At 36.6% G+C, this 27,250-nt stretch overlaps 1 protein-coding gene and 1 long non-coding RNA gene across 2 annotated transcripts in view; one reads left to right on the plus strand and one right to left on the minus strand.

Moving 5' to 3' along the window:
* LOC139965428 (guanine nucleotide-binding protein G(s) subunit alpha-like) overlaps positions 1–17,583 on the minus strand; it is a 79,708-nt gene extending 62,125 nt beyond the window's left edge. The window contains exons 1-2 of the mRNA XM_071967760.1: positions 16,819–17,583; positions 6,672–6,744 (exon numbers count right to left, since the gene is read on the minus strand). Coding sequence (XP_071823861.1) covers positions 6,672–6,744; positions 16,819–16,957 — 212 coding nt within the window. The 5' untranslated portion in view covers positions 16,958–17,583. The remainder of the gene's footprint in view (positions 1–6,671; positions 6,745–16,818) is intronic.
* A 4,712-nt stretch (positions 17,584–22,295) lies between these two features.
* LOC139965429 (uncharacterized) lies at positions 22,296–26,975 on the plus strand. Its single transcript, XR_011792245.1, has 3 exons — positions 22,296–22,871; positions 24,582–24,802; positions 25,528–26,975. It is a non-coding gene; the product is annotated as an uncharacterized lncRNA (long non-coding RNA).
* Positions 26,976–27,250: the final 275 nt, after the last annotated feature.

Raw genomic sequence — 27,250 nt, forward strand, 5'->3', positions numbered from 1 at the left:
ATAATAGCCTGTGACATGTTGACCTTTAATGACCCAGAAAGACTATGCAGTGCTCAATGCTGTAGACTACAGATATATATTATTAGACAGATGTGCAGAAAAGTGCAATGGTTGAGTAAAGACAGATAAGAGAAGGGAACAGCTAAAATATGTTTAGCTGTTTTGTTAATTGTTAAAAAAATTTAAAATTACTTTTCTGGAGGTCCTCCCCCATTAAAATAACAGTCAACAAACTATTGACAGGACCCCCCCCCCCCCCCAAAATAAAAACAAGGTTCCTAGCAGGATTATTCCAGATACCTGAAAATCTTTCCATAGAACATCTAGTTCTTGGGGCTTGCTGACATCCATATTACATTGCTACTGTAGCTTAAACATGCAATCTGAGCCTTGATTCTAAAGGCATGGCATTCTGTTTGGTCGTGTACCTAAACGTTCGCAGACTGCAGTATTTAATGTTACATTAAACTATAAAATTTCTCAATTATTCAAATTGCTCTGAGGACAGCAATCAAATGTTTTCTTACCATATTGAGGAGCGGGTGGGAATTACTAATGACCTAAGACTTCAGTTTTGATAGATCTATGTTACCTTCTTAGCAAAGCCTATATGCTTTAACATTCTCAAGGAAGGAAGGAGTGAAGGAGGGAAAGAAAGAAAGAAAGAAAGAAAAGGTTGTCTTTTTTCAAGCAAGAATCATCATCATCATCATCATCATCATCATCACAACGTCGTGATGCAGAAACAAGTGTTCAAGATAAATGCTTGGATAAATGTAGACCTCCTTTAAGTCTCCTCCTCCACCTCCTCATCCTCTTCCTCTTCCTCCTCCTCCTCCTCTACAGAAATGTAAGATCCCTACAGGGAGGAGGAGGAGGAGAAGCAGAGAGCATCATTTGTCAGCATCTGTTCAACAGCATACTGTAATACACCAGACAGAAACATGTTGGGCTCATCTTTCACGGGTTGTCGGGGCTAATCACTTAAGTTCTATATATCGTATTTCCAATTGGTAAAAGATGAATTTGTCTTTATCACTTCCTGTGTTTTCAATCTCCTCCTATCAGCTTATTTTCCTCCTTTTTTCTCCCTCGTCTCTTGCTTGCTCTGAGTGGAATGGCCTCTTATCTTACAAACCAGAATGACTCAGACCTCTGATGGTCTCTTACCGGGAACTTGAGAGAGAGAAAATGTATTCGTTGCTGTTTAACCACACAAAAGCGGTATAGAGAGAGAATTTGTTGTAGCCAGCGAGTGCTTTGGCTAACCAAACGGCATTTTAGTCCATTACAGAAACGCCAAGTCTGAAAATGTTTTTTGCCTTGGAAGTCATGACCAACAAAAGTGTGGAATCATTAATACTAGAAGGCAGATCCCTATGAAAGATGATGGTTGACGATAATAAAGAAAAAAAAACAAAATTGTAACGAAAACGATATGAGGCTTTTACAATGCTAAGGGGTGATTCCTTTATGAATATTCCCAAAAGGCAATAAACCCAAATATTAAATACTGTGTCAATAATACTGTCAACAATCCACCCTTTTGGTTTAAAATTCATCTTCCAATGTAAAGCTGCCATAGGGGAAAGGACCCAATTATATTGCTTATTAAAGGAGCATGCAGGCTCTTTGACATTCAGAATTTAAAGAGCTACAGGTTAAAGTACTCATTTCAAGGATTTGCTTCACATTTTGGTAAAATTTTGAAATTTCCAAAGCAGCGCAGTCTATTACCATGACTAGTAAAAGTTCCTTACATAAGATATACGAGGGAGGAGGGGGTGGGAGGGAATCCTAATCTACCATCAGTTTCACATCTAATTAATGTTAAAATGAATCATTTTCTGGGTGCCAAAAGTTCAGGATGAAACAGAATCCTTTCCAGGTTTAGGTTATCAACCAACATTCAATAGAAAAACAGAGAGAATGAATGACAATTCCAAAGTAAAGCTCATTTTATAGGGCTCTTCATACTTCAAAACATATTTGGAATCAAAAACATTTCTTTCACATATGAAGATTGCTACCCTAGTCCAACAATGTCTTAATACTTCATATTGTACTGTGCATATCTTACCTTTATGTTATGATAAAGTTTAATACTGCATGTAACAGTAACTATTTCTGCAGTGGCTCACATGTTACTGTACTGAAAAACTTCGCAACTTTCTTAAGCCTCCCTCTCTTCTTCCAACCATCCCCCATCCCCCACCCGCCTCCCCTACCCAAAGTTCCACTCTTCCACATCCATCCAATACCACCCATTCATTGCACAGTTAGATGATTACAGCCCAGCCCTACCCATAGCTAGTGTCTAGTTTGGCTGCTGTTATGTTTTCTATCACCGTTGAGATAGATCTTCTAAGGCATTTGCCAGTCTGTAACATGCTAAGCGACTAACACTGTAAATGGCACTTCCTGCTAAAACACTAGATACTGTAGTTCTAATAATAATACAGAATGTGCTAAAAATAAGCTAATTGGTTTTACCCCCTAAGTTCGGTTTACAATTATGTCCTATTCGAGGAAACAAGGTTTCAAACAGTATTCATTACAAGTGATCTCCTGTTTGGTTTTCCTTCCATCTGATGTTACAGATATCTAGGAACAACGAGTAGAATTCATCATCCGGGCAAGGAACACTTCATAGGTCGAAGACTGCAGAATAATAACTCAGGTACAGCATGGAGTGAATGGTTTTAACTTACTACATTAAAGATCTAAACTTGAACACATAGGTTCCCTTATTACTGATGATCAATTACAGCACTGATGATTAAGATGTTTATTAGCAACTTTTCCATGGCACGTTTAATCGAATGGGACTGCCGAAGAATCCTTTTGATATATTTAACAGTGCAGTGTGTGAAGTTTCAATCGTCAGACAAAGCCACAGGGTCCACGCATGCCCAGAGAACATGGTAACCCACCAAAACTGGTATAGCCTTTTTAATCTTTGACCTCTATGGACCTCAAGTGACCTCTGGCGACCTCTCATGTCTATGGCCCAATTGGGTCAGTCAAGCATAGTACCTAATGTTACCAAGTTTTGGAGGTTACCTATCAAAGTCAATACATTGAATGAGAGACAGGTTGGAGAGCGATGTTCAAGTAATAAATTAACCTCCAATGACAGCTCTCTCCCAAAAGCAAGAACCATCTAGGTTAATAAATATTGCACAATACATACAGGACAGCTACGGGGGCATGAACTTCTATCAAGCTGCCATTCTTGGGACAATGTTGTCACTTCATACTACTACTAGTCTACTAGTCTACTGGCCACATAAGTGAAATTTTGACCTTTGTCAAAAACAATTGGTATCCACTTTCCGGAATTTTGCATGGGGTATGCACCAAGAGGTATGTCCACTGTGCTGTGTTACAGGTATACATTCAAAAACCTCTTCATCAAAACAGTTTGCCAACTTAAATGCTGGTACAGTATCTATTTTCTACCTTAGAGCAAGCAACCCAAAAAAAATTTGCTACAATCCTTTTTCCTATGTCCATTCAAATATCTATTATTTAGATCAGCAGGTCAAACTGCCTCTTTCCATTTATAACAAACATTTTGGTGATTTTGAAATTAATTTTCTCAATTGTCAACATCTGCAAATTGCTGACAGAAACCACAATACATGTTATAAATGCTGTCCTTCAATGACTCGCATACAACAGACATTATGAGCTTTAAGCTTGCTGATAAGTTCATATTAAAAAGTATGCATCCGTCTAAAGAAGAGAAAGACAATCACAATTTTTGTTTTGCTTCAAAATTTAAATAAAAACAAACCAGAATAGAAAACAAAGCAATACTGAAAGGCCCACATTGCCAAGTTTCTCTCTCTATATATCTCTTCTCTATTTCTCTGATCAATTGAAAGAAAAAGAGATGAAAATAGCCAAAACTAGAATTATTTGGAAGAGTTGTCATGACAACCAAACAATATCAACAAATTGTTAGCTTTTAATACTTAAGGAGTATTGATAGATGAAGCTGCAGGTTTCTATACAATCAAACACGAAGTTGATGAAAAAAGCTATTTTCGGACAAAGTAATATTGACGAGGCAGCGTTCAAATGTGTAGGTCATACTGGTTCTTTCAAGTGCACTGTATATCTTGCACTGTATATTATTGGCATGGGGATAGTCACCACGTACACTGAACGCTGTAGGTACGGATAAAAAACCTGACGAAAAATGTACAAGATTTTATGATGCCACTCACTAATCCCACAACGAGCAGCACTGTACCCTGAAAAAAAAATGTTTTTTAAATCTGGCCTGAATTACGAAAAAGTGCAACCACTTCATTACTGAGGCAATAAAGATGTTAACGCTGCATGTTAAGTGTACTGGTTACCTATCCAACTGATCTACTGTACAGAATCCACTAGTCTACATGTCATACTGTGTGTCAAATCCTAAAATGTCACACAGCTTAAATGCAATCCTCGACCATCTTGATAATCTGAAGGACATCCCTCTATTTCTCAATACACTCCCCCGCTCTTGTTACATTGCTTAAATTCCTTTGCTTACTATTCTTCTTAATTGGGCTTTTGTTAGCTACAAACCTATGCATATGAGACTTTGTGAACAAAAAGCGGTTTACTTTAAGAATGCAAGCATTAGATAGCCATACCGTGGTCTATCTTTACTTTATTACCCAATCCGTCACTAACATGAATACAGAACTCATCATCGTCCTTTGGTGACACATGGTAACACTACATTAGCTGTATAACCCCAGCATAAGATATTTGTATGGTACCAGGGGCTTGTTACCAAAATAAAATTCATTTTGATCAACAACTATCTCTACATGGAACCATTTCGTACAGTTTGGATGTCTGGAGTGCATAAACTAGAGACTGGAGACAGGTAAGAGAGGAATCAAGTAAATCAACATAGCTCATGAGCTCTGAAAAGTCAAGTTTCATTTCAAACGCCAAGACGAAAATGTCAAGGGAAATTTGGAAAAATTTCCAATTTTAAAACTTGTTTGGGAGGCAAAATGTATGGAATGGGAATACTTGCTAATTGATGCACACTTATTGATTAATCTGGGAGTTATATCAATTTAAAGGTTATGCTTTGAACAAGTTGTAATGTTTTTACCAATTACCTTCAAACTTGATTTTTAAATTTAGCCGAGTCCAGTTGTGTGACACTTTACCAGATTGCAACTGGAACCCTTCCATATCACTCAGAACATATACCAGCTACTTTTACTGTACTTTCTAAAAACATCCAAGATGTAATACAGTTGTTTTTTAGCATCATCCATCTATCCATCTATCTATCCTAGTTTTGTTGCCAAAGACATAACCCATCTCAACTAGACCCTAAAATGTTAACAACCTCCCCTCTAAGTTAATGCTCTGTATGTCAGGGGTCATCCAGAAAGCATCAAGTTACTTTTAGTGAGGATGATTCCAGGCAGACAAGCCTGCAAATGTTTCCAGGGTCATATGTCTGGTTTTTTCTACAAGTCTATTTTTAGATTCATGCTTCCTTGTACTGTAGCTAGTAATAAATTTTAAGGTACAATACTAACTACCATGTACATACATCTACTGTATGCTAGGCAAACACATGTGCTGTGGATGTAGATAGAGGGTTGTGTGCTGGAGTGCTGTATCCAAACCAACACTACTTCTAATGGTTCGATCTCCTTTACCAGCGAATACAGGTGGGGTACAGTAAGGGAGGGGTTGAGGGAGTGGAAATGGAGGTAGGCAAGGGGAGGGGGGTCTATCGTGACTGTGGCAAGACCATTTTGGTCTTTTCCAATGTTATTTGCCTAATTTTTACCTACTTTCAAAAGAATAATTAAAACTTTTCCCTATCATAGCCTCCACGGCACGATAAACTAGATAGATACCTGGATGCATAGCTCTGAAGAATGCTGCGTTGCATACATTACAATGTACAGTATAGTAAAGTGTGGGACCAAACATGCAAAGGCCTCCTAACGTTAGAAGTATGTGAGGAGTATCGTGCCGAGTGCACTACTCAAGGATGCCTTCCTGATATAATACTTAAATATATCTCACAGAGACATTGCACGTACATCCAGTAAACCTACTTGCAGGCCCGGTGTTCCATGTCATTTGTATGTACTATTATATAGGGCATTTAACACTACTGTGTACAATGTATTTAATGAGTGGGCATCACTATCCCATTACCAACATATTAGCTCAGCCAAATGTGCACAAAAGCCTCACACAGAAAGTCAGACCCTAAAAACATTCCACGTTTATTCCATGACTTTAAAGGTCATCAGTATCCGGTCCCAAGTTTTTATTTTAAGTTCTATTTTAGCATGCGAATAGCTGCCTCGATGCAGAAGCCTCCAAAAGTACTTTCATGACGATTCTGCATCTCCCAATTATGTCCAGACCATTGAGGAGTGTTGAACTCTTGAAGATGATTAAATGATCGAAATAATGAATAATATTTTTGAAGACTGTGGTACTTGTAAAATGTTTGATGAATTTGGAAAATGAGTGACCAATATTTGACTTTCTAGCTTATTTTGGGGGCCAATACTGATTGCCTGTTAGTACCATCTCGTGGAGTCTAGTCACGACTTCGACCCAGTCGTTCCTCATCCAAATTACAAATATGATATCAATGTCTGGTCCCAGATACTTACTCGGGTGAGAAACCATCCACGTGGAGAATTCTCATTTGTTTGACAATCGTACTTTTACCGGATTCACCAGCACCTGAGAAGAGGAAGAAGAGATGACGTAGGCTTAGAAATAGTTAAAATAGTTGAAATAGTTGAAATAGTTTAAAAGAAATAGAAAAAAGTCAAGGCAAACAAATCACACTTCTAAATATACATTTAAAGTGAGAAATTTTGTGTTTGATAACTCGCGAATTATTCTACCAAACGTAACATGCATTGTTCAAAGTAGGACGCTCCCAGTTCCCAGTTCTGTGAATGCCGACACTTAGCTGGTTTGATTATTTCACTGCGACAAACTTACCTGTCCCCTCATAACTACTGCACTCTGCTTCTACCGGGTCTAAAGTGACCTGATATATAAACCCTTTGACACTGACCTCACAGGGTGATCGGTCACCTCCGGTCAACCTACCTCCTATTCACGATCGATGCGGTGGGCACTTTCTACATGGCATGGCGTTTGTACTTAGCACATTGGGCCAAATCCTTATGTCGCGGGAAAACATGAATTTTTTTTACCAAGAATAAAAAATTCAGGTTTTCATTCAAAGCACAGATTGTACATAGTGAATGTGTATTTGTTAAACTTAGATTTTGAATGTGTCAAAGATTGGCTTGATCTAAGAATAGTTGTAATCGAAAAATAGGATATTCTACAGTGACCATGAAGAGTAATTTATTGGAAAAGTGACTCAGAACCCCAAATAAGCTTGACCGGTTACTTGACTGTGAAGCAATAGGCACACTCAGAGTAGGAGTCTAGTCACTCGCCCAAGCAGGCTGAAACTTTCTGCTCTTTCATTTGACCCTGTAATGTAATTATTATATTTCCTTTTAAAGCGATAAGTACATCTATAAGGGTTATTGCCAGCAAACTGGGTACAAAACTTTACTTTAGCCCTCAAGATCCACTTCATACCCAACCCTGTTATACACAGTTAATGACCTTTGACATCCCCTGACAACTCACATATTCAACAAGCAAACAGCTGGGGAGACAAATAATTTGAGATGTTCAATTTCTCTATATAAATCAATGTAACAGTGTCCCTTTTTTTCTTTCTTTTTCTATTTTACATCACTGACTAGCATGCAAACCAATCAATCAAAGCATGGCTGATAAAGAGTCTCTCTTCCAAATCAATAAAATACAGCAGAAGAAAATGTCTTTATTTCTTCGCATTCAATAGCTTTTTTCATAATTCTTAGGTTTTACAGGGCCACGAATAAATATAAACTGGTTTTCCGTATGATACTGTTTTGTAACATGAAAAAAAAAAATTCCCTTCTTCATGTATCCTTGACTTTGTTCTTGTAAAGCCCAATAGTTGATTACAAAATTGCTGCTTTGAGAGAGAAGTATTCAATATGTAACCACTGTACAGTGAATGAACTACTGTGTAATTAAAGTCAGAGAGGCAGTAGACACAATGGATTCATGAAGGACTTGAGAAAAGAACTTCTTTCTGGATTAAATCTGGGATTCAGGTTGATGATTCATCATCATCTAAGTACTTTAGCTCATTGGACTTACTTCAAGTCATTTTATTTTTTGTCTAGCAATTGCTATTCAGCCAGACCTTTGTAGTCATGACGACAGACCTGACTATGCAATATTTTCAATACAAAACAGAGCAATGTTTGGCCTGATTGTAGTTGGTAGATTTCCTTTGAAAAAATTAACCCTTTTGTGAATGTTACAATATACAAAGTGATATTTAAACAAATCCAATTTGTCTCTGCCTGTAACCTCGTAGACTTTAACTGTAACAGTATGATATCATGCAATGCATGTAACTTCCTGTTTAGTCTAAAAACTTTTCCAACAAATTGTGAATTCTCAACATTACAAGCTAAGTATAACTGTCAGTGCCACATCCATGGTTTCCAAATTTGGAACAAGTGGAGTATGCCAGCTTGTTTTCAAGACCAAGACACATTGTTTGGTTTACTATTACACACAGATGTGAACCTAATGTTAGGCTAGGTACAGTATATATCTAGAAAGCCTATTAGTTATAACGCTTGCAAACTATAGATGCTAACTTCATTTTGTTAATTTGTGGTGAGGAGGACGTTCAACGGGCCATGAACCCCAAACAGGACATGCTGTAGTCATAACTCTTCACAACAGTTTCATTTAGATTGCTAACTGTATCTACTGTACACTCCTCGCTAGCAGTAACTAAATATCATCTAAGACTTGTTCAAATCAGGAATTCACCTCACTTTACATGAATAAACTTCAGTAATCAAGGCCTTTCAAGATCTAGAAAAGAAGGTTGTACTGCTCATCTTTCCTAACCACACTGTGTTTGAATTTTTGCAATTATCATAAAATATCTAAAGATGTTACACAAATGAATCTGTCATGGCTAAGTTTAACTTCTCAAATGCATTGTCAGGAATGATAAGTATATTATCTTTGACTTTCCATCTATTTTTTTGCTTTCTATTTCAACCACACAATTCCAGATGATCATGTGAGTGGTATACAAGGAGTATGACAATAATTCCAGATTATCATGTGTGGTACATGCATGATGCTATACACTGAGTATGACAATATTTCCAGATGATCATGTGTGTGGTATGCTATACACTGAGTATGACAATAATTTCACATGAACATGTGTGTGGTACATGCTATACACTGAGTATGACAATAATTCCACATGGTCATGTGTGTGGTATGCTATACACTGAGTATGACAATAATTCCAGATGATCATGTGTGTGGTAGGCTATACACTGAGTTTGACAATAATTCAAGATGATAATGTGTGTGGTATGCTACTGTATATATACTGAGTATGACAATAATTCCATAAACATTGCAACAAAATCTTAATACCCATATATGCTTGAGAAATATGGAAGGTCAGGTGGCTGCCATTTTGTCCAATGAATGTATGACATTATGAAAAGGAAAGTGCTAGGCTGCCGGCAAACCTTGTGTACTGTATAGGACTTCAAAGTTACATTCTTGTGCAGGTGTATCTCCAAAGCTCAGGCCTACTCAGTACTATATGTACTTTTCTTCTCAGATACTTTTCATATGTGTTCGTGCAAAAGTTCTACCTTGTAACTTCCGTGATGTTTCAATCCTGCATAGCAACCTACTATTATCCATTGTTTCTACCTACCTGGAAACCAGTTTGTGTAAATGTATAGTAACACAGAAACTATTAGAGTGTGAAAATCCAGGTCTTATGTACAATACAGAATAAACTTCTGAAACCACTGGGACCTAAAAATACCTTCCTGAATGTACAGTGTCAATAATGAAGACTTATGTCAGATTACCAAACAAGGTCCTGATCACAACAGTTATGAGCGAATTGGGTTGAAAAGAAATCCAAGCACAAAAAGAATATTGGAGCCACTGTTGGGTGGTAGAATTAGAAGGGAGTGTTCATAGGTTACCAGTTCACTCTAGACATGGAAGAAAGAGTGCTGAGGTTGTGAGGAGACAGGTAAACAGAGAGCGAATTAAATTTGTAGTACGAGAATCCATGCTCGTACTCATTTCCCTGTCCTCATACCCATGGCTTTTGTACTCATACTGGCACACAACAAAATCAAAATCATACACTTGTGATCATAATCACAGCTTTGTACTCATACAGTAGCTGGGCCTTTGCATTCCTAATCCTCATTTTGTACTCGCAGTACAAGTCTGTTTACATGTACTGTACAATGGTATAATATTGGTACTCTGGTTTTGAGCGTGCTTAATTGAACTTCCGAAGTGTAATCGCGACTACTGGCGATTAATCGATTACGACTATCAGCACTAGTACGTTTACCCTTTCAATATTTTATGATGTACAAAATGTGTGGAACTCAGAATTGCTACCTGTATGTTAGAGATTTATATTTTGCTCTTGATCTGTCTCCTGCATACAGGTACATACTGTACCTTTTGTAGACCCTCCCACAAACTACTTCCAACCACTAAAGTCTTGTTTTGTAAATTTATTAGTGTTTCAGCAACATGTTTAGCCTGAATGACAAGTCCATATATTTTAACAACCTTTGAGGGTCATCCTCAACTAAATCATTGCATACTGCACCTCCACTAAGCCTTACACTAAAATGAGAACTACAGTAGTACCATTTCCATATCAACAGTATAGGTACACAACTTTTTCAACTCCCAGTGACCTCAAAAAAATTTGACCTACTTCAAGTTGTGATGTCATTCAATTTCCAATCTCATCTCAGGTAAAACATCTGACCACATTTCCAGCCCAACACTAGTTCAAAAAGCTGCCAGGGGCAGTTTTTCAAACCACTGAGGAAGCAGACAGCCATACAGACTGACAGACATTACTGACATAAATCTGCATACATACACGTACTGTATATAATCATAATTGCAATAGACTGTTTAGCATATATCCTACCAAGTAGTTTACTATGATCCAATGTAGTGTAAAACACTGTACAGTACTAACCGACCAGCCTACCCAGCTTGTACAGTATAACCCTAACCCCCCTTACCCTAAGCCTCCTAACCCATAGATAGTACTTACTCTAACCTTCTAAAGGCAATTGTACTGTACTGTGGCCATAGAGGATCATATCACAGAAAGCATTTACCATAGGGGATAGAGGTGTAGGGATGGGTGTCCTTACTAGTGCTGAAAGTCGACTCTTTCTTTTATAGTTGATTAATCGCATAGCTCTTCTCGCGATTATTCGATGACAGTTATGAAGTCATCACTGTCATTTTTACATTGCAGATATACTGTACTGTACAGTCAACACAAATCTTTCCCCATTTTGTGCTGTCGGTATTTGTTCTTTCGTGTTTGAACATGCTGTGTCTAAATCATGTTAAAACATCTACCTAACAAAAACTGTGAGCAACTTTCAATCTACAACATTTCTTAAAATCCTTCATAGTATATCAAAAACTTTTGAATGAATCTACGAAGCTACTACAACCACTAGCACTAATGAACGCAAACGTGCAAACAATGAATAGATGTACCACTTTGTAGCAGTGTGATGATTTGTATGCAAGAGTTTTCTGTAGAAGGATGTTTAATTTTCAAAACTAGGCTCTAGCCTAGTTCAATAGCAAGCACATATTTTTCACATTGAAATTAAACTACACAGTAATCGACACAATCAGTCAGACATCAGATAAATGTGACCAGGCCAGTAATGAAGTAATTGTAAACATGTTTGAAGAAATGACAAATACTTTTGGCAATCGTAATATATTAATAACTTACGAATTTGCCATTATGTGCAAATCAAACATTGCTAGGAATAAATGTTGCACTGCAGAACAATCGTATTACTGACAATTAAATGCATGAATCTATTAACCGGAACAGGTACTTGCCGATTTTTAACACAGCACAGTTCTAGTACATAGCATTGTGAGAAACTGTACTATTACGATTTTGCTGACAAACTGTCTTAGTGTTGTTTTTGATAGGTTCTAAGACTATATTTCAAAATCAGATTATGTGCAGTGCTAGCTTGTAGTCGAGTTATCACAACCTACGTAGGTTTTGAGCGCGATTAATCAAACTTCCAAAGTGTAATCGTGACTACTGGCTATTGATCCATTACCACTATCAGCACTAATCCTTACTACTGTATGCTTCCCAAGCTTTGACCTGTTTTTACTTGATTCTCATACTGTACCTGTCTTCTTTCTTTTCTTCTTTTTTCTTTGTTCTTACAAAATTGAATTAACACGGAGTGTATTTTTGTCACCCAGACCAAAAGGATCGTTTGTACCCAATAGCTTTCCTATTCATGCATCAATTACAAAATTGTTAATTTCTCTGTTCATTGTCAAAAAAAATTATGCACAAGTGTCAAAAAATAAACCACCAACTGAAAAAAGACTATTGTGACTGTGTACCTTCCAGGTCAAATCATCAACTCCTGAATATTTTAGGCACACACAGTATTTACCCTTGAATATTATATTTTTAGGTTGAGAATATTTCTAAATTAGTTGCTTGCGGGGTTTGAAGATGGCATTCAGAAAATGAAACAAAAATCAGTCTAAATGTCACGTCACTTTTCTGGTTTTTGATAGCAAGTCATATATTTAATACCGTACAGGGCAACATTGGTTGAAATTAAAAACAGGGAAGTACAGTACTGCATCAATCAACGTCAATATTTTACATACAGTAGATTTTTCAAGTCAATTTTATAAGAGACTCTCTTTGAAAGCAGTTCCAACATTATGCAAGTTTCATTGTACAAAGTAAGATAATTACATCATTAGAGTAGAAGGGAGCCCTGACTCAAGTTTATGTTGAAATTTATACAGTTGGTTCCTCATACAACAAAGCTGTGGTTTTGTTGGCCATGTCAAGAACAAGACTAGAGTCTGCAGTGCTCTACATGGCTTTTACTGTAGTGAAGTTCAACCACAGATTTACTGCACACATGTCCTAAGAGTAGCTGTGCAGCTTTAGAAGGCATGTATATTTGCGTACAGTATATTTTGCAGCACGGAAATAAGAGAAATATTAAAGATGATGCACAGTATTGCATTTGGAAAATCGATAATGCACTTTGTGCTTTGTGTAAAAAGTTATCAAATCAAAAAAATCTCAAAATCTATCTTTGATAATTAATATCTTAATTCAGCCATCCCACAGGTACTTTCATATACTGTACAGTACTGGAGTTACTATATAAACAACTTGACAAGATATACCTAAAAACATAAATTTTTATCAGCCAAGTGTCCAACTATCTAAAGCAAAACGAGGTAAATGTCTTTGAAATCAGACAAGGACACATGAGCATATCCAAACTTACAGGCAGTTGACTATCAAAGCCTTGCTTTCATTATAACTGTAAGGATAGTCTACTGTGCATAACAAACAAAATATAGCAAAATTACTGTTCACAGCAGTCCACAAAAGTGAAGCAGTCCACAAGGCCACTCATTTGTGACTACAGTACCTACTGTATATAGATCAAAAGTTCTTTATTAAGCAATCAGATTAGCTTCATCTGGGACCCTTTCTTAGAAAAACCTAGTCCATGGGGAATCCTGAGATAATTATGTACCTGATGTGGTTGGGGTTTAGCATAGATATCGGGCACTGCCTACTACACATGTTATTTAAGCATCATAGTCAGTAAGGTCCAGAATGAGTTGTAGGAAGCATGTCAATGTTTGTCTTTGATAATATGATCATGGTACAGTAGCTTATCAAGTTAGTAATCTAGATATATAAACGGAAACTCATGAAAATCATCCATTCTACTGTATAGTTACTTCAAGGAAGTCTACACTGCTATGTATACATTTGATTAGTACGTACTATAATCCAAACCAATGTTAGAATTGCAACATGTTTAATCCTATGTTTGTATTAAACCAAGGCTAGGTTCAAGTATGTATAGTACAGCCAATGTGACATGTACTAAAAATCATGCCCACAATCAGGAACTACTGTAGAATAAAAATATTGTAAATGTTAAGTAACCAGTGGAATACAACCTACCTTTTTTTGCAGTTCCTAAAGGGACCCTCTTGTAAATGTAAGCAAAAGGGTAGGCACTACAGTATATGGATCTCACCGTTCTCACAGGCCCACATGGAAGTTTTGTACCCAACCCGTGGGCCAGAACACTTAATGATGTACCATTGCCCTGTACATACTCTGATAATATGAGAATCTTAAATACTGTAATAACCTCAAATAAAAGATCAGAAAGTTTTGCAGCCCAATTGTCTATCTGTTACGTTGAAATATCCTATCACAAATAAGCCATGAGGGTCTCAAAAATCTTCTGAGTCCACCCTCCTCTGTGTTTAAACTATATCTTGTCAACATCTGAACAAACACAGTTTCCTGATCAACCGACTTAGAAACAAACCAACTTTTCACAGAGCAAAGTTACTGTAACACTGCACAGTACATCACAAGGGCCCTCACTTTTTTTAAACGGTTTGAAATGAAAATATTAAAGAATCTTGCCACAGTTTATGTTAACACTCTGAAGTTGCAGACATATGATGTTGAATTTTCATCTGATATCCATTTTGTAAGCTTTGATTAATGAAACTGTCAAAAATATGACCTTTTCCTGTATATAACCAAACCTTATTTATATCAGAATGGCTGTACTGCTAGCTCTGTTTCTGCCAGTTTCCATGTACAAGGTATGCAACCAGAACCCTCTTCAATTTGAGTCAGTTTACCATAATATCATTTTTAAACCAACGGCTGAGAACAGCAATGTTCGAGCTTTTGGCTAGAATGTGGATTTGGGAAAGACAAGTCTGATATAAAACAATTGACTTACTGTACTGTTTAGTTATATTTTGGTGCTTTAAATTCTCTAGCCAGAGGAACTTTTTTTAAATGCCTTGTTAACAATGTAATATTGCCCATGTAATCTCTATCAATTTGCAATTTACACAATTTTATGAACAGTCCAATAAACATGGCCTTCAAAATCTAAAAAGGTAATAGGCTGAATGTAGAAAAAGTTAAACAATCGCTTGACAAATTTCACTGTCTGAAATGATTTTGATTAGAGTGCTGGAACTCCTCACATTTGAAGGAACTGAATAAACTTTGATTGGTCAATTATAAATACTTACACTACAGACACAGTTTAATAAGAGACTGATGTAGCTCACTTTATGAATGAAGCAACCATATTTTGGGATGCATATATCCAAGCAAATATATAGAACTAAGACTGCAACTATTTCCACAACCACTTACTTTTGTTCAGGGCAATACGAACCATCTTTAAATTCACATTTGTTTGGAATTTTCAAAAACTATTTGTTCAATGACACTGACAAGCTGGTACAGGAGTCTTATACAATATAAAATGGTACTTTACCAAGGTTTGCAAAAATTACCTATTCATGAGCAGCGATGGGAAGATAGATAGATAAACTCGACAAAGAAATGTAAAAGAAACTTGCTTGCTTGAAACCACCATTGAAAGGATTGTTTCTAGCATGCATGAGCAGTTGAACACAGTGAACAGAAAAAAAACAATTATTGCAGTTATAGTATATACCGCTTTTATTTGTGTATGTTATAAATAACCTAGAACTTGGCATACAACAGATCCAGGTAATCAACCGAACTTAGCAAACAGGTATGCGGTAGTGATGGACAGTTTTGAAATATTCCTGTCATTGTGACTGTCGCATAGTGATCACGTAAGCAATGGTTAATATCAAGGGACTGACAAAAATTGGAATGAGTAGCTCAGTTGATATCTTGAGCAAAGACAATTGTTTCTGTCTAGAATGATCAAGAAACCAAGTTTCTATGGTCTTCATAGCTTTGCCTTACTACAAATGCTAAGTATACAGCCTAGGTTAACATAATTTGTAGGCTACCACTGCATCCTAAGTGTAGCAAGATTTTAACCTAACATACTGTCACAGTCACTGTTAGTTAATCTTAAGAGGTAGTTAGCTAACACTTTAGAGCTACATACAAACATTAGGCATACTGACATTAGCCTAACGATACCGTAGACCTGTAATACTTACTGTAATTGTAATGCTAGGCCAAGTGCTATAAGTACCTGTTTATCAAGTTGGCAGATATATCAAGATATAAGTCAACCAAGTGTATGAACAGACCTGACTAAACTGAAATTTCTGGTTAATAAAAGCCAAGGATAAAAAGTCTAATTGAAGCAGATGTGGTGCCATGTAACTGTTTGTGGTCAAGTTAACCTTTGGCTTAGGCCTAGGCCTAGTTAGGTTTGGCCTCATCAAACAAAACAAAACAGACCCTCTAGCCTAGTACACTAGGCACATTGGAATCAATTTAAATATTTCATTCAATTTAATTACATTTGTGTTTAAAATGATAGTTAATTGCAATATTTAATGTGCAGCCATTGAAATTACCATTTAGCCCCACAGTTCTTGGAATTACGTACGGTAGTCATACATAATATCACATACTAACATAGGCTAGTGCAAGCACAGTTCCATCAGATATAGCCTACAGTACTCTTAGCCAGTACTATACCATAGGCTAGGTCTAAATTAGGCCTAAGTTAGGCATACTGACCACAAGCGAAGGAACAACCAAAATAAAAACTGTTTTACAATTCTACTAACCCAATAACAATAGTCGATGGGTAGCCCTATATATCGCTTTGTCTTTCTGGAGTTGTTTTTCTATCTTCTTATTTGCTTCCTTTTTCTTTTTCTCCTCATCTCGATCCTCGTTTGTCAGTCCGTTCCCAAAACAACCCATTTTCGGGCCCTGGCTGGCTTGTTTTCACGAGCCTCGCACCCAAAACAACCCTCTATTCCTACTTTAAAATCCACAGAAAGACACCACGGGTTCCTTAAAACAATACTCCACATGCAAATGTCCAAACAGGACTATCCAGATAATAATCCTGGGAATGAAAAACGTGCAAAACTGACTCCAAATAGAAAAGATTGGTAACCAGAGTGATAAGCCATTGAGCGTTGCACGGCATTAGCAGCATACATTAGGCCAGGGCGTATCAATAGCAGATAATCGATGCTGTCGATATCGTTTTCAATATCGGCTGTGTTCGTGCAAAAGAAAATTGCAAACTTTTCTCTAAACCAAGTCCTTCGTGCTGCAAAATTCTTTAAAATGTTGTAAATGGTTGGTAGGGATTTTCGCTATAAAAGAAAGCGACTTCCCCAGCAACCTTGAATAAAATAAATATTGACGTAGGATTCGTTCAGAGCCTTTTCTGAAGCTCCGTGGAACGCCGACGAACCACAATATACGATGGTGTTGTTCTTTCATACGTTACTGTTGTTGTAACGTACGTTCATTCCCGTATTGATGACTTTGACAGCTGACAAAATATCGGTAAGTATCGATCGATAATGAAACTCACACTGCTAGCAACGGGTCGCCGAACAGGCCAGGGCGGGGTTGAAGCGTGATGCCAGATGCAATATTTGTGCGAAGACGTCTCCGCGTTATATATTGGCATAGGACGTGCAGATAGCGCGGCTGTAGTACAGATTTTCTTATATAGGGGGAAAGGTTGTTGTTTGGAGGTAGATGAAGACATTCTCGCCGTAATATCGCTGTATATAGAGCAGCGTATGGAAATTGTTCAGTAAACCATTGCATCTATTTTTAGATTCATTCTATAAATAGACTAGCTCAGATTTTGCTTTTACATTAAATAGCTAAAATACGTTCACAGTTAACAAATTACGTTGAAATACAAATTTTAAACGAGGAATAACTAAGTTTAATTGATACATTTATTTTGAAGATTTAGAATACGTGTTTTTATGAAAAATTAAAGATATGTGAAATGATTCGATCGCGAGCTCCATGGATCCACTATATCACGCGTTTAACACGCACATGTGATTGCTGTTCTTACAGGAATGGAACTTAATTTGGATTATGTTTGTGGGAATATACACGTTTGATGGATATGAATTTTATCAGTTTTGCTGATTTGGTAAGGCTATGAAGAGTTCCGTGAGCTTGAAGGGAAAAAAAACATTCAAAATGATGTTTTCAGTTGGTTACCATTGAATGAAATGTGTACCACTGGAATGTGTAAGGTTCGAGGGCGCTCGTCTTTAGTTTAAAAATCGAGTCTCTTGTCTACAGGGAGAACGGCATTTAGTATCACTAACATTATCCTGCAGTGCAGATAACCGATGGGCCCTAGAGGTTTGTCCAGGGGTTTGCCACAGGCTGTAAAAGAAAACCCCTTCAAAGGATGACTTACGGGCACAAGTTTATTCTTGGTGTCCAAGAATTAATTTAAGGCTACTAATTCAATTAACTTATTTATTTTTATATTTATTTTTAGAAGTAAATATCACCATCCCTTCCTTTTAGACACTATAAAAGAGTGAAATGCAGTGGCGGAGCTAGGGGTATTGGTCAGAGGGGCGAGAATGGTCTGTAGGGGCGCTTTCGACACTATCTAAGCGGAGCGCCACCACAGGTTGGCGCGGAGCGTACATACATTTTTTGAGTCAAGATACTCCCTAGATCGCCGGAAATGACCCTTTCCGGGCCTTGCTAATTTGCAGATAAACGAAGAATAAATAGGTGTCATCGCCATTTGTGACAACAAGTTTACATGGGTGTTGAAAGTGCATGCGCTTCATCACAAGACCGCCGTTAGAGCATTTTGTCAGAAAATTACACCAACAAAATGTGACAATGTCAATAAGTAGATGAGAGCGCAATAATAAAGTCAATAATCGAGAATAAGTTAAAAGTGGTAAAAAGCTGAAAAGGGCGCCAGCAGTCCATTTGAGTCCGTCAGGGGGGGGGGGGGGCATTCGTCCCTGACTGTATGGACGCTCCGCCACTGGTGAAATGTCACTAACAAGAAACGCACTTACACTTTTGATCAGCTTATTTACTTGATGTTGATCAATTTTTCTTTCGAGGGCCAATCCCGTGCAAATTAACATGTATAAGTAATTTGCTTGATTAGTCAATTTTCATTTTAAATAGTGAAGTTAAACTCAAGCATATTCAGTCGGGACTAAGTAATTCAGCCAGTTTGAACGATGGACCGTACAAGTACTATTATAGGGCAGCTCTTCTAAAGCAACGCAAGACTACATTGTTAACCCCCCCCCCCCCCGGCCCTCCCCCTCCTTCCTTCCCTCCCTCCCCGTCCGCCTACCCTTATAGTCCTCGTTAATTCCTTGTTTAGACACACATCATAAATAACGTTCCCTTCAGAACGAATTTAGGTATAGAATATTAGTCTTGCGATGCCATACCGCAAGAGAAAAGTATTGCTAGTATATACAATTATTTCAGTTTCAATGATATTCAGTTATAAAATAAACTATATAACCCGATTAAGGTTAAATAATTGACGATGACGTCAGTTCCTCATTGCAGGTCTAAATGTTAACATTATTTCACTATTTTATACATTCTGATCACTCCCGTACTCGACAACAATGGTGTTCTTCGTGTTAATATTAATAGCATGCGGAGCTATGGCAAGCCGTTTTACTTTTTATTCAATATTTAATGATATCTTTAATTATTTGATGATATCATTAAATCAATTGTTGATATCAAGAATTCGAATTGTTGATATCATTAAACTAATTAATGATATCATTAATTCAGTTCATTTCTTGATATCAATAATTCATTTAATGATATCATTAAATGAATAAGTGATATCAAGAAATGATTTAAAGATATCTTTAAATGTATTTGTGATATGTACATATCACTAATTCGAATTGGTGATATGTACATATCACTAATTCGATTTATCAACAAATATGACGTCATATTTACTGATATCACTAATTCGAATTAGTGATATGTACATATCACAATTTACACGAATTACTGATATCATGAAATATGACGTCATATTTACTGATATCACTAAGTCGAATTAATGATATGTACATATCACTAATTCGATTTAATGATATCAACAATTATGACGTACTTATCAAGAATTCGGCCATATTTAATGATATCATTAAATATGGCTGCGATATGTCTGGTTATACGGCGTAGTCCCAGTAACTCATCCGTACATAGGCCTTATGGAACTAAGCTGGTTGTAGTTGGTATGGGTCTAGTGCAGTGCAGTATACATTAAATTAGTTATACGGTAGGCTCAATACGTAAAACTGCTCTTAATATGGCGGGGATTGAAGCTCACCCAGTTCTAGACAGAATATAATGCACTAACCGCACTGCACTGTACTTCCCGCCACATAATCCCAGGCGCTCAAACTGAGGGCGTAATTGATGATATCATTAAATATGGCCGAATTCGTGATATGTACGTCATATTTGATGATATCATTAATTGGAATTTATGATATCATTAAATATGGCCGAATTCGTGATATGTACGTCATACTTTTTGATATCATTAATTTAAATACAGATATCAAAAATTCTAATTAATGATATCGTGATATGTACGCCATATTTGATGATATCAATAATTGGAATTTATGATATCATTAAATATGGCCAAATTCGTGATATGTACGTCATACTTTTTGATATCATTAATTTAAATACAGATATCTGAAATTGAATTTATGATATCTTGAATTGAATTATTGATATCTATAATAGTTCATCTATTTTAAGATATCACAAATTCAATTCATGATATCAGAAAGTTTAATTATGATATCATCAAATAAAATAATGATATCAATAATTTCCTTGCACCAATTAATGATGTCATCAAATATGACGTACATATCATTAAAACAATTTCAGATATCATGAAATAATTCATGATATCGTTAAATAATTGTTGATATCATTAAATAATTGTTGATATCAATAAATACTGAATAAAAAATAAAATGGCTTGCCATACGGAGCACCCGTGATGGAGTTCAACATAACTTGCCACCGAAATATCTCTTATAAGCTTTATAAAACGCGTTATTTAAGACCATTTTGTCTCCAATCCTGAAAAGTGGTTCGCCCCTGGAAGAAAAACCCAACTATCATTGTGTCCGAGTTCGTGATATATGTTGACGTTGAAAAAAATCTCTCTAATCAGCAATGAACTTTTCTTTACTTTATTTTATGAGGGAGCTAATTCCAGTGGCTTCAATTAGTTGCTTTTGTTAAATATACCCTTTACACTGGCACAAGAAAACAAAACAATACATGAGATTGCAGATCCATTGTAAGATATGACCTCACCAATGAAAATATGCAATCTCATATAGAATTAAGTTTCAAACCGATGTCTGTCCCTTCCCTTTCCCCGCCACACAAGAAAAAAATACATCTCATAGAATAAGTTGAAAACTTATGTTTCTCCTTCCCCTTCCCCTCCACAAAGACAAAAAAACATATCATAGAAATAAGTTAAAAACTGATATTTCTCCCTCCCTCGCCGCTTGCCCTCCACAAGAAGAAAAAAAATAATTGAAATATAATCTGAGCTTTTGGAGTCTTTCCGTCACAAGTATCTCCATTACATAAAATAACGATAAATGTTGGGTTAGTTTCGTGTAACACATACACACAGTAGGCTTGCATCATGGAAGTGTTATCCGTGATATTTACTTTCTTCTCTACGTCACTGAGACCATTGACCGCTAGTAATAACGTTATGAAATGAGAAATTAATATTTTGGTCAGTCTTCTTGTCTGACAAGTTTCCCACATGGTCATTTTTGAAGGCGTTAACTTGGTCGGATTCAATTTCAAGAAATAAGGAGGTCACCAATGACGTCATCGGTAAGCCAAGTGAGTTGAATGACGTCATAGCCTAACGATCGACCACTGTAATAGCTATTCTAAATTGCATACTTAGTAAGAAACGCTTACGTATACCTTATATCATTTAAACAATTGATAGATAAAACTATAATCAAGTAACGTCTTGACCTTTTAAGGTCATTACCAATGAATATAGCACAAGGTATTTTATATAATCTGCATCGACCAATCGAGTGACTTAATTGTTGCTAATTGAAATAACGCTAATTTGTTTCTTCTCTAGACGATGTAGTTAGAACTGATACGTTTGCGAGAGTGGTGTATCACACACACATATAAATGTATCTATATATATATATATATATATATATATATATATATATAGCACTGGATTGGTATTTACGTTTACTTCTCCAAGTTGGTGCTTAGGTTTACCTGAGGTGAAATGATTGGATCAACTTGAAATTTTACATCAGCATACCTTACGGTACTAGGACTGCATATCAGTCGTTATAAGTTGCTACCTACTTTTTGGGTCATTTGGCAAGAAAAAATCCAATTGGTCAAACCCTTACGGTAAACCTAAGTCTTGCTCTCAAAGTATATCCCCCAGTTGGTATATAAGTTCACCTGACGTACAGGCATCCGTAGTTTTCTTGACAGCGGCAGTAGCCTGTATTCAGTGTATACGCTCTACACTGTGTACACTGTATCCGCCAGGGCTAACGCTAAAGCATACCCGTAGGCTGCATTGCATGCAACCCAATAACAGTTTCGGCTAATATAAGATGATGTGTAGTATCTGTTCCCTCTCGATGCAAGGGGACTGGGCTTGAGATCGGGTCAGTCGTTCGCCGGGTAGTTTGGTTTTCGTGCGCAGGTTCTTTCCTTGTTGACTTTTTCTTAAAAAAGTACCGTTAACAAGAAAACGTCTCACCAACAACTTCAGGTAAGGTCTATGAGATTAGTCAATAAAGTTTGGTGATATTAATAACGTTGATATTATAACGTTGTTGCATACAGCTTCACGTTATTTGTTCATACCCATATTTCAATACTATAGTCTAGACTAGCTTCTAGCCTAAAACTTGTAAGGCCTAGCCTACGTTCGGCTGTAGCCTAGGGCCATAGTCCAAGTCCTAACACTACCTTAGCATTGGGTCAAGGGTAAACTGGTCTGTAGTTTGAGCTACAAATTAATACCAACTGCCAGAGAAATTAGATTTCAAGTAGGTCAGCTTAACTTCTTAGCCTACAGTACTGTGCATGTATGTATCATATATGGCCTTAGATTTTTCTGGACAATTATGTCACTGTACATTGCCCTAATCATGACCAGATACTGTAGCATGGTGGGCTTATAATTGACGCACTTAAGGATTTGATCAATGATATCTATCAAGGAAAAATCCAAATTACTCAACTGTATGTGTTTTTCATATGTGTAGTTCCTCAGAAATGTTCTCATCTCAAAATATTTAAGGTTCTGTGCCTATGCACCGTACAATTGAGCAGAATTTGACCACAAAATGTCTGCCGTGTCAAGTTCTTTCATACCCCTAAATTGACACATTCGTCGATAAGCTAACTGTAGTGTAGGCCTTAGTATACATCCATTGACTTTAGATGCTGTTTGCTATGCTCTGAGCCTCTAAGCTCTGACAGGTCATGTCCCAGAGAGTAGTGTTATCATATTGAGGTAATGTTGGGTATTTTAAGGTTGTTAAGATTTCCAAATGGCCAAAAAACGTGCAAAACTGGGGGAGGGTGTTAAAAGCTTAAAAAATACCACAATTTGGTCAGCAAATACCTCAAATGGATTCAAACTCATGAAATATGTAATTCTGTTTGACTGCAAAAAAGTTTAGGTGGCCTGCTGTATCGTTGCTAGTAATAATGTAAGGTGCGTCAATTACGGGGGTGTGTCAATTATGAAGCCTTTACTATACTGTACAGTAGCTATGCCTAGATTATTAGAGACTGAAGTCACCATGCAAATGTAACTTACAAGTACAGTAGCCTGTATTGAATAAGAGATGCTATAATTGCTACAACTTTTCAAAAAGTTCTTGGAAGTCTTTACTCTCCAAAATATTCTCAGACATTCTAAACACCACAGTACTGTAAGATGTCTGAATATCCCAGTGAGGGTATCAATAAGAACAGTTAAAGGATATAATACTAGAAAATCCAGCCTCAAATTTGGGCCAATGCAGAATACCTTTAATCTAAGTCTCTCAAGTGATGCATTGTGTTTCAAGTGTCTGATTTATAACTAGCCAAAATTTGTACAAAATAACAATGCCATGCATCCAAAAGGTTATTGAGTCAGTACATTTCCATAATGTAACTATTACAAAAGCTGAGTGCACCTAATTAAAAGTTAACATCCTCCAAAAATCTATATAACACAAAAATTTGATAAAGCCTTCTACAGTATCCCCTCCCTTGCATATACTGTAAGTCATTTTGTTAAGCCTGTTTAGATCCATAAGTAATACCAAGTTGACTAAATGTGCAATATTCAGTGTTAAAGATCTGAGCTCTGTATTGGCCCAAAATATATTGGAGAGAAGTGTACAATAAAAATTGAAATAATGCACATCTACACTCTGACCATTTGATATTTATTTGATCGGCACTGTTAATGTTTTCTCAGACAAATTTGATGATCAACATTCTCAATCTCAAGATGAATGACAACAGCCCACTATCCAAGGGAATAACACTGTACGATGTAGCTGCCATGCAGTAAAAAAGTCAATGTTGGAACGGTAGCAATCATAGCTAGAGCACAGATGCCGTGTGGGACAGACTGATGTGGTGACCTACTTCATCATTGACAGCAAAATGGAAGATATTTTCTGAATTAACCAAAAAGTAAGTTAATATTCTGTAGGTTCGACATCGCATAAACTTGATACCATACAGTAGGACTCTATTATCTCAAATACGAGTAACATCTGAGGTAATTTATTCCAAAGTTATGGAATGAAGAAAGAAACAATCAGAAGGGATGAAAACTTTTGTATGATCTGGTTAATGTGGTGGTATCTTTTCCTCTATGTCCATAGTATTTAACTACACTAGAGCTATATCCACTCTCTGGTTTTTAATCTTAAAGGTCAATGCAAGACAACACCAAATTGTCAGGCTAGGTCCACATAAAATGTACATGTATATTTAAATTTTGAAGTCTTTACAATTGGTAAAGCTTGAATGACTTGCAACTTTTAAAAGCACTTGATATGGTAGGGAGCTGTTTCAGCTCCAATTGAATGCATGGCTGCATAAATAAAATGTGTAATGTTGTATACAAGGCAAGATGAATCAAGAATTAATGGGCCCAAAATGGGATGGATAAACGAATTGAAATTTACAGTGAAAATAGTATATATGAAAGGTTGTGAGATGATTAAAATATTGGCTGAATTACGGGAGATTTAGTTTTGTAAAGCAGTTCATTGTTTTCTTCATTTGTAGAGTGTGAGGTCATGTGAGGTCTAATCGGTAATCGCAAAACATTCCAAGCTATATTGCGTGTGCTATAATTGGGACCAAATCAGCATATCTTTAAGAGAAAGCTTTTCTTTTTGTACCAACAGATGGATAGATCTACAGGCTAATACAGCAAAGGATATGCTCTAATTAGAAATGCCAGGCAAGATTATCACACAGTTTACAGTGGGGTGAATACAATCATCAACCAAGCTTTTCATCATGCTGTACATAGTGGTATACAGTAGCTCCTTGTTGGGCTTATCAATTAAAAGCTTGCATAGAAGACGATGCCAAGCAAAGCAAAAGTATGTCCTGTAAATCGCAAAGTAGATTCACACATCTCATGTATATCCTCTGTTACACAGCACATCTTTCAATGGAGTTAGGAAGTTGCTGGGAATAGTTGTTGGATTGGCACAGTAATGTAGTATTTGCTTCACATAAATGCAGAGCAGTAACAGAAAACTAACTAGTTCCAGGATATGTTACACTGTTACACCATATAAAAGATAGAGGAAATTAATATTATAAGCTTCAAGCAGACAGAACCAAGAGAATGCAGACCAGTCTTCATGGGAAGTCTTCTACATATTTAACTGTATAAATGGACTCATTCTTTTGCAATGAACTTCTTGAAATATTTTAGTTTGGTGACATTGTGGCACTACATGTTTTTGTAAGTATTAGGGAACATTTGCAGCTGCTTGTCAAGAACATGGAACTTGTTATACAACTGAAGTGGTCCTGATGCTTAAGTGTTGAGGTTACTGGATATTTTGCTGCCTTACCTTGCTTTAACTGTTCTTAAATGCATTTCTCATGTTTTAAGATGTTTTAATTTTGTATTCCAAGCAAGATCAGCAAGCCATAGTACAGTAATTTTTAACAACCACCACACAGATACTTGTGCAGGACTAAGGGTATTTGTTAAGCAGATTACTATTATAAAAATCTTTCAAACTTTTATCCCTCAAAATCTCCAGGGGTACACTGCATTGTTTCTGATCCACAGTTTCACAATTCTACAAGTGGGGTTCAGGGGTTATGCTATGGGAAAAGTTTACAATGTTAGGCCTGACTTAATTACTGAAAGCTTGTGGTCTTTTATTACACCAAGAACCTGATTATTCTTTAAACAAAATTAAATTATTTCCCCTCAAAATTGAGGGGCGTGAATACAGCAAAGGCACATGCAACTAGCACCAATGTCATGGAAACCTAGTGCAGCCCAATGAAACATACTGTAAAACCACAACATTTGTAACTATAGGTATGAAATTGTGCAATCCAGGGGTATTGTGTATAATTTTGTCCCTACAAGCATGGAACTTCATGATATTGTGGTAATTTGCATTGGTTACGGTATTAGATACAGCCTATACTGGTAAGTCTAGATAAATACTTGAGGTATAAGTTAGTTCCCAAAATGTTTCTCATGTATGAGAGAGGTCAGTAAATTGAGGTCATGAAATAGTGCAAGTATCCTGGTTTATGTGAAATAAATCTTGTGGAAAATATAAACTGGGATTGAAAATACAATCAACTGCTTGAATATGATTGTACAATTTTTATTGTGTCTCGTCTTTTAATATCATGCTAATCTCCACTACTGTATGTGTTTGGTAATAAGCCAGATTTCTGGGTAGAAGTTTAAAAAAAACAAATCGTCAACAATTTTTGATGAATTTTAAGCAATCACATTCACTGCCTCTATCTCTGTTTATGTTTTGAGTCAGCGACACAGTATACTGTACAGTAGTGTACAGAAAGGGACACTTTCTGTTGTATTCCTGATCAATTGAAAATTGTTTGTTGTTTGACTGTTTG

The sequence above is a fragment of the Apostichopus japonicus genome, chromosome 3, assembly GCF_037975245.1.
Source record: "Apostichopus japonicus isolate 1M-3 chromosome 3, ASM3797524v1, whole genome shotgun sequence".
Classification (NCBI taxonomy): Eukaryota; Metazoa; Echinodermata; class Holothuroidea; order Aspidochirotida; family Stichopodidae; genus Apostichopus; species Apostichopus japonicus.